General features: G+C 38.2%; 1 protein-coding gene across 10 annotated transcripts in view; it reads left to right on the forward strand.

The window, feature by feature from the left end:
* ZNF106 (zinc finger protein 106) overlaps positions 1 to 15,640 on the forward strand; it is a 59,218-nt gene that overhangs the window by 16,309 nt on the left and 27,269 nt on the right. For 6 of the 10 annotated variants that reach the window (XM_059704174.1, XM_059704200.1, XM_059704210.1 and 3 more), the window contains 4 exons: positions 1,547 to 1,608; positions 7,689 to 7,886; positions 10,797 to 12,914; positions 14,433 to 15,063. In XM_059704174.1, the coding sequence (XP_059560157.1) occupies positions 1,547 to 1,608; positions 7,689 to 7,886; positions 10,797 to 12,914; positions 14,433 to 15,063 (3,009 nt within the window). The remainder of the gene's footprint in view (positions 1 to 1,546; positions 1,609 to 7,688; positions 7,887 to 10,796; positions 12,915 to 14,432; positions 15,064 to 15,640) is intronic. The other 4 variants (XM_059704226.1, XM_059704236.1, XM_059704253.1 and 1 more) reach the window with 2 other exon arrangements.

The raw sequence follows: 15,640 nt of genomic DNA on the forward strand, positions 1-15,640 counted from the left end.
GTACGGTTAATTTCAATCTTTGTCTATTATTAGATAGGATAATACTCCCTCAGCAGTGTTTTGCAGTTCAAGTGAGAAAATGTTTGAGGCACTTAAACACAGGGCACAGCTAATAGCTATACTCAAAACAGCTAATAGTATATGTAAAAGCCATTCTTCTTTCAGAGAGGAAGAGAGAGGGAGAGAGAGATAGAAACATCAGTGATGAGAGAGAATCATCAGTTGGCTGCTTCCTGCATGCCCCACACTGGGGATCAAGCCCGCAACCCAGGCATGTGCCCTTGAGTGGAATCGAACCTGGGACCCTTCAGTCTGCAGGCTGACGCTCTATCCACTAAGTCAAACCAGCTAGGGCTTACCCAAAGCAATCTATAGATTTAATGCACTCCCCATTAAAATACTAATGGCATATTTCACAGACCTAAAACAAACTCTCCAAAATTTATGTGGCAAACCGGCTAGGGTTAAAAGTCATTCTCATACTATGGCATGCTGGCTGTATATACTTTGGCATGGCAAAGGGATAGATATTTACAGCTTTTTGTGTTTTTTGAGGTATGTGCATATACATGTGCATATTTTAAAGTGGAAACTCTTCCCACAGATGTAATTTTCTTCCCATAAAGGATGGATACAGAAAGGGGAGAACCTAGTAAATGTTGAAACTTTTCTTTAGAACCAAACAAATCAAATAGGGGCAGCGGGCAGTGAAGATGAAGATGTGATTGAGCTGCTGTGCTCAAAAGTATTTATAAAAAAGTTCATGCTCAATCATAGAGAAGTTCTGTTATATCCATAAGTTCTGTCTAGAATTGATATATCCATCTGTTCATTTAACAGATATTGAAAATTATATGCCAGGCCCAGGCTAAGACATAAATATGAGTTGTAACTTACTTTTGAGAAACTTTCAGTTGGGTGGGGAAAGAGAGTATGTAGGAAAGTAGTCATATAGTTGAGAAGTTATGTGATTTCAGAGTTTTTAAAAAAATAAACTTTAGTGATTCCTTATATTGGGATAGAATTTAACCCACGTAATTTATTCTTTTTAAAAATATATATTTTTAATTTATTTCAGAGAGGAAGGGGGAGGGAGAGCTAGAAACATCAATGATGAGAGAATCATTGATCAGCTGCCTCCTGCACTCCCCACACGGGATCGAGCCCACAACCCAGGTATGTGCCTTGACCAGGAATCAAACTTGTGATCTCCTGGTTCATAGGTTGACGCTCAACCACTGAGCCACACCAGCTGGGCTCACATAATGTATTCATAAAGCTTTTGTCGTCTTAAAACAATATACTTTCTAACCTTTTTAGAAAGCCACTTATATGGGCCGTTCTTTAAAATTCCTTTATTTGAAAATAGAACATAGCTAAAGAAATATTTAATAAGGAACTGTTTACAATATTGAATTGAGAAGAGTAACCACAAACACTTATGACACTAGGAGCTTGAGTCCCCATTGTTGATTGAACATGAACAGAGGAATTTTTTTTTTCCACAACACAATCCCCCTTTAATCTGCTTTCTTTAATTTTGAAGGAGATGGACGAGCACATGAGGAGCATGTTGCATCACAGGGAACTTGAGAACCTGAAGGGCAGGTATGGGAACCGCTGTCTTCCATAAACTTCTGAATGTGGGGGGAGCTGAGTACGATGAGACCTGTCAGCCTATTTTAGTTATCCTTCAAAAAGAATATTATCTTATGGCATAGAACTATCTTTTAGGATTAATAACAAGTACTATAGATTTTTTGTCATTCAAAAAAATTAAATCTTTTGTGCATCTCTAATGTGTAGAATTCTCAGCAGCTATAGTAAGTAGATTATAACAAAGGTGCATTGGGATGAGCTAGCAAGCTTTGTCATTCCTACACACCAGCCTTGCAATTAGGACATTTTATTGCATACAATAAACGTTTAGTGTTGCTAGAATAGTCTGAAAAGTCCAAAGTCTGCTAAATAGTACAAAATCTCATTAGTGTAAGAAATCAAAGTGCTGCTTTGTGATGTAAGGCTGGAGATGTTTAAGGAAAGAAAATGTAGTAAGTAAGCACCTTTAAAAAATTAAATGTAGCATATGTGTGTATTCCATTTTCATTTTTTTCTTCTATGGTTTCGTTTTTTGATGTTTTGACTTGTGGATTTGAAATTTGAAGGCAATATGAAACAGAAACATTGGGGAACTGAAAAATATTAATTATATCTTACTAGAGGCCCGGCGCACGAAATTCGTGCACGGGTAGGGTTTCTAGGCCTGGCTGGCAATCAGGGCCAATCCGGGCTTCCTTCCCCGGACTTCCTTCGTTCTGTACTGTCCCTTGGTGGTCAGCACATGTCATAGCGAGCAGTTGAACTCCCGGTTGAACTCCCAAGGGGACACTTTGCATATTAGCTATATATATATATATATTCCATGCATAATAGTTACAAGCTTTGTTCAGATACCAGCCTAAGCCATTTGGAGTTATATGTATTGTAAGTAATACAGTTTTAGATTGTGTGAGCTAATTAATATGTTATTAAACTTTCAGCAGCTGTTTAGCATATGAGTGGAATTTTCCACTCACTGTGTGAAGGTTAGGTCTTAGCAGCAGTATGAGCCTTTCACTCTGATTTAGTTTGGAGAGCCCTTATAACCTTGAATATACATCATCTTTAACTCATTGTTATTGGGAACCTATGAAATAGTCAACTTTCAACTATGTGTAGACTATCTTAATTACTTAATCCCATTTCCAATAAACTTCCTTCAGGAATTCACCTTATTCTGGGCTATTTGCCTGCCACCTGACTATATTATAAAATAAAACAAATGAGGTCAATAAATCTAGTCATTAGGAGAGAAGTTGATTTTATTGGTAGGTTAAAGCCTATTAAAGATCACTAATCAGCTATTTAAAACATTTTAAAAACAAATTTTGATTAAGATTCATGTTCATAATGAATACAGAATCAAAAAAGTAAAAAAAGTAGAAGTCGTCTAACACCTCCCTCCCCCTCTCAAGCCCTAACTCCTACGCTCCTCTTAGACCAGTGATGGTGAACCTTTTGAGCTTGGCGTGTCAGCATTTTGAAAAACCCTAACTTAACTCTGGTGCCGTGTCACATACAGAAATTTTTTGATATTTGCAACCACAGTAAAACAAAGACTTATATATATATATATATTTTTAATATATTTTATTGATTTTTTACAGAGAGGAAGGGAGAGAGATAGAGAGTTAGAAACATCGATGAGAGAGAAACATCGATTAGCTGCCTCCTGCACATCTCCTACTGGGGATATGCCCGCAACCCAGGTACATGCCCTTGACCGGAATCGAACCTGGGACCCTTCAGTCCGCAGGCCGACGCTCTATCCACTGAGCCAAACCGGTTTCGGCAAGACTTATATTTTTGATATTTATTTTATATATTTAAATGCCACTTAACAAAGAAAAATCAACCAAAAAAATGAGTTCGTGTGTCATAGGTTTGCCATCACTGTCTTAGAAGAAAGTCAACAGTTCGGTGTGTATCCTATCCAAACCTCTTTCTGTGTGTATACATAGATTTATATTTAGCTATACACACACATTTTGTCTTACTAACATAACTGAACCACGGCTACATTTGTATTTTTCTGTAACTTGTTTTTCCTTCCTCCCTGGAGAATTTAACTGCCATGGAGAATTTGTCTACCATTTTGTTATTTGGAGCATAATCAAATAATTAAAGAGAAAGCATTAGAAGCCTCTGAGCTGACAATATAAATGTCCGCTTTAACGTCCAAACTCTTTTTATTTAGAGGAGAGCACTTTAATACTTATTTACTCATTTTTTAGATACCATGCTAATAAGTTATAATGGTTTTCTGGCCTGTAACAAATTATAAGGGAGAAGGCAAACAGATAGCAAGAAAAAACAGCTGACAAAACTATAAAAAACAAACAAAATCTCAAGTCATCTACTTAACTTGCAGCATTTACTGTAGGGTCAAGCAGTTACCATTAGTTTATGCATAGACACAAATAGTTATCAATTAGTATTTATTTTTCTTTTTATCATCATTTTGTAATTTTTTTCCCCTCTGAATTTCATGATGTTATGGCTTCTTGTTTCTTTTTATATTTGTACTAGAGGCCCAGTGCACGAAAATTCGTGCACTGGGCGGGAGGATGGGGGGTCCCCCTCAATCCAGCCTGCCCCCTCTCACAGTCTGGGAGCCCTCAGGAGATGTTCTACTGACAGTCTGGCCTCCCTCTGCGGGAGGAGGCTGGCTGATCAGGGGAAGGCATCCCCCATCACCCCCTCGCTCCTGCTGCCTCTGGCCTCCCTCTACGGGAGGTGACCTGGCCGATCAGGGGAAGGCAATGCCCCCATCATGCCTCTGCTGCTGCCACTGCCGGCCGTTGTGGCTTTCTGAGTCTTGGCCCTCGCAGCCACCGTGGCTTGCCTGAGCCTCAGGCTGGCCCTGGCGGCAGTAGCCGCCGCCATCCGCAGCTTGCCTGAGCCTCAGGCAGCTGCTGCAGCTTTATCTGGAAGGACGTCCAGAAGACGTCCACTCTAATTAGCATATTAGCCTTTTATTAGTATAGAATAGATCACTATAACTTTTGGTTGTGATCTGGTTAAAAAATGTAAAGAGCATATTTTTTAGGTTTTGCATGCCAGCTTGATTGAGAATTAAATAACTTATCTTATTTGGTTCATAAGTGTGGACATCTGAAGCATTTCCTTATTTTTTTCCTAATATACTTTTTCAGATGTGTGGCCTGAAAGTAGTTTCTATGGGTAGATGCTATTAAAAAGGCACAAACCTTTATTTATCAACCAGCTGTTGTGGTATAGTTAGAGCAAGCTTAATAAAGAAAAGCTTATGGCTAGAATATCTTAAGGCTTTGCCTTTCACACACAGGAGGTAATTGGGTGGTAACAGGATGAAGCTAATTTTGGCCCTTTGCACACCCTGAGGAGAATTTTTGCCTTTATTAGTCAAGAAGTAAAGCAGTACTTTTTTCCAAGAATTACTTGACATATTTATACAAAGTAATATTTTAACTGGTTATTGATAAAGAACTGAAAAGTCTCATTATTAAGATTTTATTTAAAATGCTGTTAACTTTTTAAAACATGTGCTTTCCCAGGCACCATCTATGGAAGCATGAATGCATATTGTGTATAGAATATGCTTGTCTCCAGACACAGATATGTTCTAATTTTTAAGACTTGTGGTTGACCTACTCCGTTCTTTTCATAGATAAATATGGATCCTCTTTTCTCTTTTTGATGTTTCTTGTAAAGCTTATCTCTCTCTTCTTTAAACTAGATTTCATTTATAAGAAAAATGTTAGTGATTTCTGGCTTTTGATAAATTGTTTCCATTGTTAATTTTTATGTTGCCTGTACCCTTCTGGGCAGGATCTCTTAAGGTGTTTTTCTATTAAATAACTTTGGAACCATGGTTAATCATTAGTTTTTGCAAGGAAGGCAGAAATGTTTTAAAAATCTGTGTTTAAGTGTCTGTTACATGTCCAACATATGCTTGTGCTTTGGAGATTGCAAAGTGTGTGGGTTTATGAAAATGAATGTTTATTTTTTAACAGAGTTAAATAAATACTGCCTACTTTACACTACATTCCTTAATATTTTAAAAAGTCAGTGTGGCTTTCCAATTATGTCTTTAAAGAGAGAGGGAGGGATTTTGATAGTTTGGACATGAGGAAAATTGTCTGCATTTTAAAGTAAGGATAAAATCAGGGATTTTACTTAAGAATACCTTTTAGAATGATGTTCTTGGTACTGCAATATACAGGTTAGCATTCTGTAAGCTTTTAGATAGAAAAGTAGACTAGAACACGTTCCATACTTTTAGAGAGTTTAAAACCAAAAAGATTTTTTAACCAGAAAATTCAGTTGATTTACATTTTTATTATAATATAAACTATGTATGCTATGTTAGTTACAGTCTTCAGAGACTTCTGATGCTGCCATTTGGGTTGATTTATATTTATATATTTTAAACTTATTTCTGTGTTGCTGTGAGAAAAGGCTTGTTTTCTGTTACAAGTTAACATTCACTTGGAAAGCTACCTTAATTTTAATTGCATGAGAGAAGAGTATGGCTATCCCTGATAAATTGGAGAAAGTTGAGGATTATTCTTCTCTAAGTATATAAATGAGGTGGAAAACTCGTGAAAACAGTGTATTAAAGTTCCTTGAGGATTAGAAGGAATTATTAATATTTAAGGTAATCAGGTAATGATATTTTCAGGGAACCTGGTTAGAACTTATTAAAATGAATCTTAATGTCAAAAACTATATTTATCCAGAGCATTTAAGATTACACAGCCCAAAAAACTGAATTTTCCCCATTTTTTTGAGGCATTTTCTATGATTCTTGCCAAGTAAAATAATAGTGTGTTCTTTGTTTTTAAATTTACTGGGCATAGTGGGCATTTTTTGTTTATATTTTGTCACCCTAGACAACTTGTAGTCATCTACTTAGCATGGTGCCTAGAATTTAGTAGTTGCTCAATAAGCTGCTTTTTTTTTTTTTTTTTTTTTAATGAATGTTCAGGTGATTTGTAACTAGTAAATGAAGTACTCAGTTTTGAAGGTCTCTTCTGGTTAATTGATATGAATTCTGCCATGTCTTGATGGATGTATGTGAGGGGAAGATGGAATCGTGTATATATATATAGAGAGTCTGTTTTATCCAAGACAGCATGTCTTCTGTGTTGAGTTGTTTTGTTTTTAATAGATCGGTATAGGAAATGCAAAAGTATCACTAGTGTAACCCCAAGACAAATGCTAAGAGTTGAGTTGTTTCTTAATGACCACATAGACATCAGGACGCTAAAAAAGCAGTTAAATTCCTCGTCTCCTACAGCTTCTTGAACTGGCCAAGGATGAGCTTTACCACTGAGTGTGTAAAGTAAAAGTCTGCTCAATCAATTTCTTAACTAAGAACTTGGTTTTGCTTCTCTCTAAACTAGCATATTCTGAAACTTGAGAAAAACCATTTGCCTAGCACAGCTGTTGACTTCCTACAACTGAAATGCTTTCCATTCCCTTTAAAATAAGCCCTTCTGATGCAGAATGTAGATCACATGTATCACTCAGACCAAAAAAGTTTGCTGAGACTACTCTGGTCATTTGCCCTGGGTCCGGAATCTTCGCATTCCAGGCAGAGCTCCAGCTGTTCGATTTAGTTACCCAGTTGGGATTGGCTCTGCTGCCTACTCTTTTCTCCACCCCTTCACTTTCACTGGGAGAAAGTTCTTGAGCCAGATATTAAATGGAAGTGCTGTCACCAGGCTTCCTGAGTGCAGCTGGCACCATGGGTGTGCTCTAGAGCAACTTCTGTTTGCTCTGAGCCCCCTACCCTGCCTCCCCTTTCACCATGTTTCCTCTGGCAAGATTTTAAGTACAGCAATTCAAGAAGATTTCTCCTCCTAAACGACATTATTCTGAAGTGTACTGCCTCTTGATTGCTGGAAAAGAATCTTAAATTCATTAAAAAAGTAAACTATGAACAAACTCATTAAAAGGGATGAAAGGACTATTGAAATTGATTAGCACTAATTTTCCACTGTGCCAAAGTGTGCGGTGTCTTTCAGAGGAAACTATAGCAGATCTGGTGAGTGTGCCATGCCAGTGGGGAGAATTGAATGCCCCTCATCTCCCTCTTTCCCTAGGGACAGCAGTCATGAGTGCCGGGTGTGCGGGGTCACAGAAGTGGGTCTTTCCGCATATGCAAAGCACATTTCTGGCCAGTTGCACAAAGATAACATTGATGCCCAGGAAAGAGAAGATGATGGAAAGGGAGAAGAAGAAGAAGATTATTTTGACAAGGAACTCGTCCAGTTAATAAAGCAAAGAAAAGAACAAAGTCGGTGAGTAATGATTTTGATTTTCTAAAAAAGCTTATCTGAAACAGGATAGTAGAGAATACCTTTTCCATTTCCATACTTGTCAGCCTATAGCATTCAATCTTATCTTAGTTGTAAAGTTTAGCTCGAAGTTGCTGTCTTACACATAAAAGGGCAGTGGAATCCTTTCTTGAACTACTGTACTGTCTGCTTAAAAAAAACCCTCAGTGTTGTTCCTAAGAAAGCTAGCTATTGCTGCTACATATCTCAAATTTTTACCATGTTGATAACTCTGTATAGGACTATTTTTATTAGTTCCAAAGTTTTTGGTTATTAAAAATTATTTTTATTTGATACCCAAATTTTCTTGTAGAAAAAGTATTAGTATATAAGCTTCATATGACTATTTTATATAATATTCTTATTGTATCCCTTAGGAAAAACTGTTTTGCCTAATTGAATTAACATGGTGCTTCTACCATATTTGATTTATGTTTTCCTGTTTAAGTGCTTTAGTAAATATTTATTGAATAAATTTATCTTTTAAATTTGACAAGATCATTTCAGCAGTATAAGTTTTCCTGCTTGTACTACATAATTTCATACCTACATCTATGTTAATGTATTAGGCTGTTTGTTGTATTTTAAAATTGCTGACTTGTGGTCTAAATACTTTAATTATTGAAGCAGAAATTTTCAGATATGAGTAAAAGAGAGAACCAGTTATGAGATGGGGTAATTTTGCAAGTCCTAGGGCATGATGAGAAACATTTAAAATTCTAAAATAAGATTTTAGAGATCCTTCTTGAGTACTAGTTATATCTGGTCTACCTTTCATTTTTAGTTAGAGGTTTGAATATAAAAAAGAAAGTAATTTTTACTCTACATGCTAAATGCTTTTTGAACAAGTCCTTGAAGGAGACTTTCTTAGTTTTAAAATGTCAGTGGCAACTTGGTTCTTTAATTGTTCAGTCCTTCAAATGACATTCTCACTACTTTCAGTGTAATGAAGTAGCTGTCCTTTACTCTTGTTTTATGGTGTTCGTAGAGCCTCTAGGAGACTAACTTCTATTTTGATTATTACACTCTTGTGCCATTGTTAGCTTATCTGTGTAAATGATTAAACATTATGTCAGAGGGTAAAAGAGCCTCTCAGTAAATTCATGTTAGAGGTAACTTCTAATTATTATAGTTAACTTCTAATCTCGAAGACATTAGAAGCTTTTAGAGCCAATTAAAGTCTGTGCTGAGCCTGGCCTACATGGCTTATCGGTTGTGTGTGACCAGGAGGTCACAGTTGGATTCCCGGCACATGCCTGGGTTGCGGGCTCGATCCCCACTTGGGTATGTGCAGTAGGCAGCTGATCAATGATTCTCTCTCATCATTGATGTTACTGTCTCTCCATCTCTCTTCCTTTCTGAAATCAATAAAAATATATTTTTAAAAAATAAAGTCAGTACTGAGTTTAAGATTCATGTCAAGTTCAGAACAGGTGACCCAACTATAGAAACTTTGTTTTGGGATATTCATTCTATCAAGGCCTAGTGGCTGAGTGGAGACTCTAGAGTCAGACTGCCAAGGTCCAAATCTCTGTCATACCACTTACTCTCTGTGCTATTCTGGACAAGTTACTTCTCTAATCCTCAGTTTCCTCAGCTAAAAAGTAGGAATAATAAGAATGTTTGTTTCAGAGTTGTGAAAATTAAATGCCTGACAATTAGTAGGTACTCAGTAAATTTTATCTAGTATTACTCAATTTTTTGAGCACCTTCCATATGCTAAGTACTGTTCTAGGCATACCATAGGAAGTTTGTAGAGGATATAATTTTATACATATTCCTGTGATGTTTCCTTAAATTTAATTCCATTTCTGTGGGCTTCTTGACTAACATGAATAGTTCATACAGCTGTAGCTTCTTTATAAAAACCTCTAGGACATGGAATGCCTTATAGCACTTATTGTGGGTGCTGCTTATTTGTTTTGTGCTATTTTACTCTGAGACCTTATTTTGTCAACTAGGTTGTAAGCCCTTCAGGAATAGAAACAGTGCATAAAAGTTTTCATTCTCCACTAATAGTCATTGAATGTGTGCTTGGTAAAGTGTTTATTTTTTTATTTTTTAAAATATATTTTATTGATTTTTTACAGAGAGGAAGGGAGAGGGATAGAGAGTTAGAAACATTGATGAGAGAGAAACATTGATCGGCTGTCCCCTGCACACTCCCCACCGGGATTGTGTCCGCAACCAAGATACATGCCCTTGACTGGAATTGAACCTGGGACCCTTGAGTCCTCAGGCCGACGCTCTATCCACTGAGCCAAACCGGTTAGGGCATAAAGTATTTATTAATGAACATGGATATGCATAGTAAAATCTTGCCATTTAAAATAGGTTAAGAAACTGGTTTTTTTCCAGAAAGAACCAACAACTGGAGAAATAATAATATTAAGACCAGCTGAACTTAAATTGTATTAATTATGATAACTAACCATAGCTGCAAAATATAATTGTTTTTATTTTCAAAATGCTGGCCCTGACCAGCAACTACTATTAAAAATAAAAATGGCCGAAACCAGTTTGGCTCAGTGGATGGAGTGTCGGCCTGCGGACTGAAGGGTCCCGGGTTCGATTCTGGTCAGGGGCGTGTGCCTGGGTTGCGGACACATCCCCAGTAGGAGATGTGCAGGGGGCAGCTGATCGATGTTTCTCTCTCATCGATGTTTCTAGCTCTCTGTCTACTCCCTTCCTCTTTGTAGGCGATCAATAAAATATATTTTAAAAAATATTAAAAATAAAAGTAAAAATGGACTCTATATTATAAAATAGTCTAAGTAACAGGGGAGGGAGGTTGAGGGGAAGTTTGGTGGGTTATGCCTTTAAAGGAAGTAAAAGAATTCCTTTAAATCAGTAATGAAAAACTTTTTCTTTCAGACAAGATGAACCTTCCAGTGGCAGCCAAGAAATAAAATCTGATGACAGGCAGCTCCAGCGGAGACGAGAAGACAGAATTCCTTACCAAGACAGAGAGAGCTACAGCCAGCCAGCATGGCACCATCGGGGACCTCCTCAGCGGGATTGGAAGTGGGAGAAAGATGGCTTTAGTAATACGAGGAAAAACAACTTTGCACATTCTTTGAGGAATGGTGCTGGACCAAGAGGGTGGCATAAGGGTGTTGCAGGAGGCTCCTCAACTTGGTTTCATAACCATAGTAATTCTGGAGGTGGTTGGCATTCAAATAATGGAACAGTAGATTGGAATCACAATGGTACAGGAAGGAATTCCAGCTGGCATTCTGAAGGAACAGGTGGCTTTTCCAGTTGGCATGTGAACAGCAGTAACGGAAACTGGAAATCCAATGTACGCAATACAAATAGTTGGAATTACAGTAGTCCTGGAGACAAATTTCAACCAGGCAGAAACAGAAATTCTAACTGTCAAATGGAAGACATGGCTAAGCCATGGAACAAGAAATCCAAGTCAAACAAATACAATCAAGAGAGATATAAATGGCAGCGGCAAGAAAATGACAAAGTTAGTACAGTTGCCACATACAGAGGTCCTTCTAAAGGATATACAAGTGATAAATTTTCTTCACAAATCTTATTTGACTTTAATTTTGAGCAGCCAGAAAGCCAAACCGCTAAGCAGACAGAGACCATAGCTTCCAAAATTGGTGGGAAGAACGGCAATGTTGCAAGGGAAAAGCACCATCGCTGGACTCCTTACCCGTCCCAGAAGGCTCTGGATTTACAATCGGGAATGAAAGATGTTACTGGGAACAAGTCAGAAATGATAGATAAGCCTTTGTTTGATTTTACTTTAATCCAAGGAACACAAGCATCCCAAATTGATGAAACAAATAATTCCCCAACATTGAAAACACAAAAAGAAACACATACTGGATCTCTTAATCACAAAGCCACTTCTGAGCAAGCGTATAACTTAAATAAGATGCCATCATTAAAATCCCCACTTCTTCCAATTCCAGTCACTAAATCAGTCCCTCAAAAGCAAGATTCAAAGAATCCCTCAAAAAACACCAAAGCGAATTCTTTTTTTCCTGGAAAACATTCAAATTCCTTAAATAAACACAAGGGGGAAGACAATCATGGCTCTTCTTACAGGTCCAAATTGCAAAGTTCATGTCCTCGTGTTTTAAAAGGGAATAAAAGTAGATTTGGCACTCAGAGGGAATCTGATGAAAATTTAAGTGATACACTACAAAAAGCCAAAGAGGTGCTACAGTTTCATGAGTCATTGCAAGATCCACTTCTTAGCACTTCTAAAAGGACCAGGAACTATGACAAAGCAAGTAGGAATGTAGAAGAGTCTGAAAAAGGATCTTTGAAGATTGAGTTTCAAGTACACTCATTAGAAGATGAGAGTGATGGAGAAATATCTGACGTGGAAAAGCATGGAACAAAAATTGGAACCCTGGACTCTGCAACTACAGAAGTCTTATCCTGCAGCACCCAAAATGCTGACGAGAAAGAGGGAGAACACCACAACCTGAAAACACCTAGAAAACTATCCACTTCCCCATGCGAGTCAGTAGTTGACCAGAAAGAATCTGAGTTACAAATGACATCTGTAGCCAGTCCACACTCTGGCTTACTACTGGACTTAAAAACCTCTCTAGAAGATGGACAGGTTGATGAGTCTGTTAAGCCTCGTGTATCTTATGAAACAGAGGGCTTTGAGAGCACTAGCTTGGACGCAGAGCTTCAAAAGAGTGATATAACTCAGCCCTCAGGCCTTCTCCTGCCTGAACTAAGTAAGCTTGGCTTTCCTGCATCACTCCAAAGAGATCTCACCCGGCACATTAGTTTGAAGAGCAAAACTGGCGCACACCTTCCTGAGCCAAACCTCAATAGTGCTCGCCGCATCCGCAACATTAGTGGCCATCGAAAGAGCGACACGGAGAAGGAATCTGGGCTCAAGCCAACTCTTCGGCAGATCCTAAATGCATCTCGGAGAAATGTCAACTGGGAGCAGGTCATTCAGCAAGTAACCAAGAAAAAGCAAGAGCTAGGCAAAGGCTTACCCAGGTATGTGCTGCTTTTCAGTGTCCGTTTCTCTTCAAGTTTACCCTTTGACCCAGGTCAGGAGAAGAATTCTTGTTACATTTAATTAAATGTTTGCAAAAAATATGTGTGCCCTGGCCTGGTAGCTCAGTTGATTAGAGCGTCGTTCTGATACACCAAAGTTGTGGGTTCAATCTCTGGTCAGGGCACATATAAGAATCAACCAATGAAGGCATAAATAAGTGGAACAACAAATCAATGTCTCTCTCTCTCTCTCTCTCTCTCTCTCTCTCTCTCTCTCTCTCTCTCTTTCTCTTTCTCTTTCTCTCCCCCTTCCTCTTTTCTCCCCCCCTCCCTTCCTCTAATAATCAGTTTTTTAAAATGTGTTGTGAATGTTGGGTTTAATTATCAGAGAGTGACTGCTACTCTATAACAAATGGAATAAAGTGTTTCCCAGCAGGAAATTCAGGTTAAAAAGAAGAACACTACTTCTGAGAAATGATGTGGGGACATAGTAAAAAAAAAAAAAAAAAAAATCAGAAATCCCGCACTTTGGTTTTAGGAGCCAGAAAGTAACAGCATTAAAAAGTATATAAATCTGATTCTTATCTATAGATCTTCATTGAGTGATGCTACTTTAAGTTTACGGTTCTCATTCTCTTTTACTTAGAATCTTTACCCTCTTGTATTTACTCTGGGCATTATAAGTGTGATCACAAAGTATTCTCTCTTAAGTACTTGAGTAATAATTTGGCTAATCATCTGGTGTTGAGGTACGAAACTTTCTGAATGGTAAAGCAGCATTCAACACAGATTTGCTACTTGAACATCACCCTGCTGATTACAGTTATATAGCTCTCCCACTTTAAATTTCTATCCTTATTGAAGTAATGTATTTATTGTACCCCCTTTTCCTTTCCCATAACTTGAGATTACAAATATAAAGCTCTGCCCTGGCCGGTGTGGTTCAGTTGGTTGAGCATCATCCTGTGCACAGTTCAATTTCCTGTCAGGGCACATACCCAGTCGGGGTGTATACAGGAGGCAACTGATTGATATTTCTCACGTTGATGTTTCTCTCACTCCTTCCTCCTCCTCCTCTCTCTAAAAAATCAGTAAGACATTCAACAACAAAAAACAAATATAAAGTTCTTAGTATAATGTCTGACATTTGTGAATGCTTAATAGACATTTCTGTTTGTTTTGGTTTGTTATTAAAATTATGTACTTGTTGGTTTCAAGCTCCATATGAAATAAAAACCTCAATTTTTACTTTCTCATATTCTCATCGCTGTATGCTAATCTCTAATTTAGTAACAATTGCTAATTTAGACATACTTCTCTCTGTGTCTTGCTTTACAATACTTATAATACAAAACTCATACTGTGGTTATTTACGTAAAGCTCTCAGACTGAGCTCCTCGCGGGCCGAACCATCTTATTTATGTTTGTCATTTCAGTGCATAGCAGAGGCTGGAACGTGAAGTGGTGCTCCCTTCTCTCAACCATGTTGGATTTATGATCTTTTCTTTCTTTCTTAAGGTTTGGCATAGAAATGGTGCCTCTAGTTCAAAATGAACAAGAGGTCTTGGATTTGGATGAGGAGCCTGATCTGTCCAATCTAGAAGGATTCCAGTGGGAAGATGTGTCCATTTCTTCATCTCCTGGATTGGCAAGGAAACGAAGCCTTTCTGAGAGCAGTGTGATCATGGACAGGGCTCCTGCGTATAGCTTCTTCAGTGAGGAAAGTGCAGGCAAAGAAAATGAGCCCCAGCAGATTTTTTCACCTAGTAACTCATCGAGGGCTGCACAGAGTCCAAAAACAACCGTGGGCCTTAAGCAGGAAGTGACACCTCTGGCCGCCTCCCTCAGAACAGGTGAAAGGGCTGAAAATGTTGCTCCTCGAAGGCGGCACAGTGCACAGTTACTTTCTGAGTGTGCAAAATCTTTGATTCATTTGACAAAAGACCTGAACAGCCGGGAGAGTTCTGGACCACCTTCAGAGAATCCGAATGCCAAGGAGAGTAATGGAGAAGGGAACTCTTTAGCATCATGTGCATCCTCAGCTCTTGCAGGCTCTAATTTGGCAGATGCAGGCACAGATAGTAGCTGTACCTCTGGTGCTGAACAAAATGACGGTCAGAACATTAGAAAGAAACGAAGAGCCACTGGAGTGAGTATGATTCTCTGTGCCTTTTGTAGAACATTTTATGTGGTGACTTGGATGTTGTAAGAAAGATTTAACGGTTTAATTTTTCTTGGGTGTCCAGGGTTGTGGTTCTGCCTACTCTGGCCTAGAAGACTTGTGAGGTTCTTACTCTTGCTTTCAGATTATTCTACTGGTTTCTTTCACTGAGTAATTCTACTAACTTTGATGTAATTGAATATGATTGTACAGTACTAGGAAAATATGAAGTCATCTCTAAAATTAGTCATCAAGCCAATCATTTTTCTATCACCTGACAAGGAGTAAGCCACATCTTCAGCTGTAACTTTATCTGTTTCCATGATGCATTCTGTACAGCTGCCGAAGAAAGGCACTCTAGTGTTGCCTTCGGAGGGCATGCAGGCTTGTTGGATCTAGGAGTTTTAGGCTTAACACCAAGTTTTAATGCTAATAGAGTGCATCTATATGAGCATAGTCTTAGAAATATTTGTAGTCTCCGTTACTCTATCTTTCGTATTACATTCATCCAGCATGGCCTTTCAGAATCCGTTCCTTCACTGACACCACTTCTGTTCTGGCATCT

The sequence above is a fragment of the Myotis daubentonii genome, chromosome 1 (genome assembly GCF_963259705.1).
Source record: "Myotis daubentonii chromosome 1, mMyoDau2.1, whole genome shotgun sequence".
Classification (NCBI taxonomy): Eukaryota; Metazoa; Chordata; class Mammalia; order Chiroptera; family Vespertilionidae; genus Myotis; species Myotis daubentonii.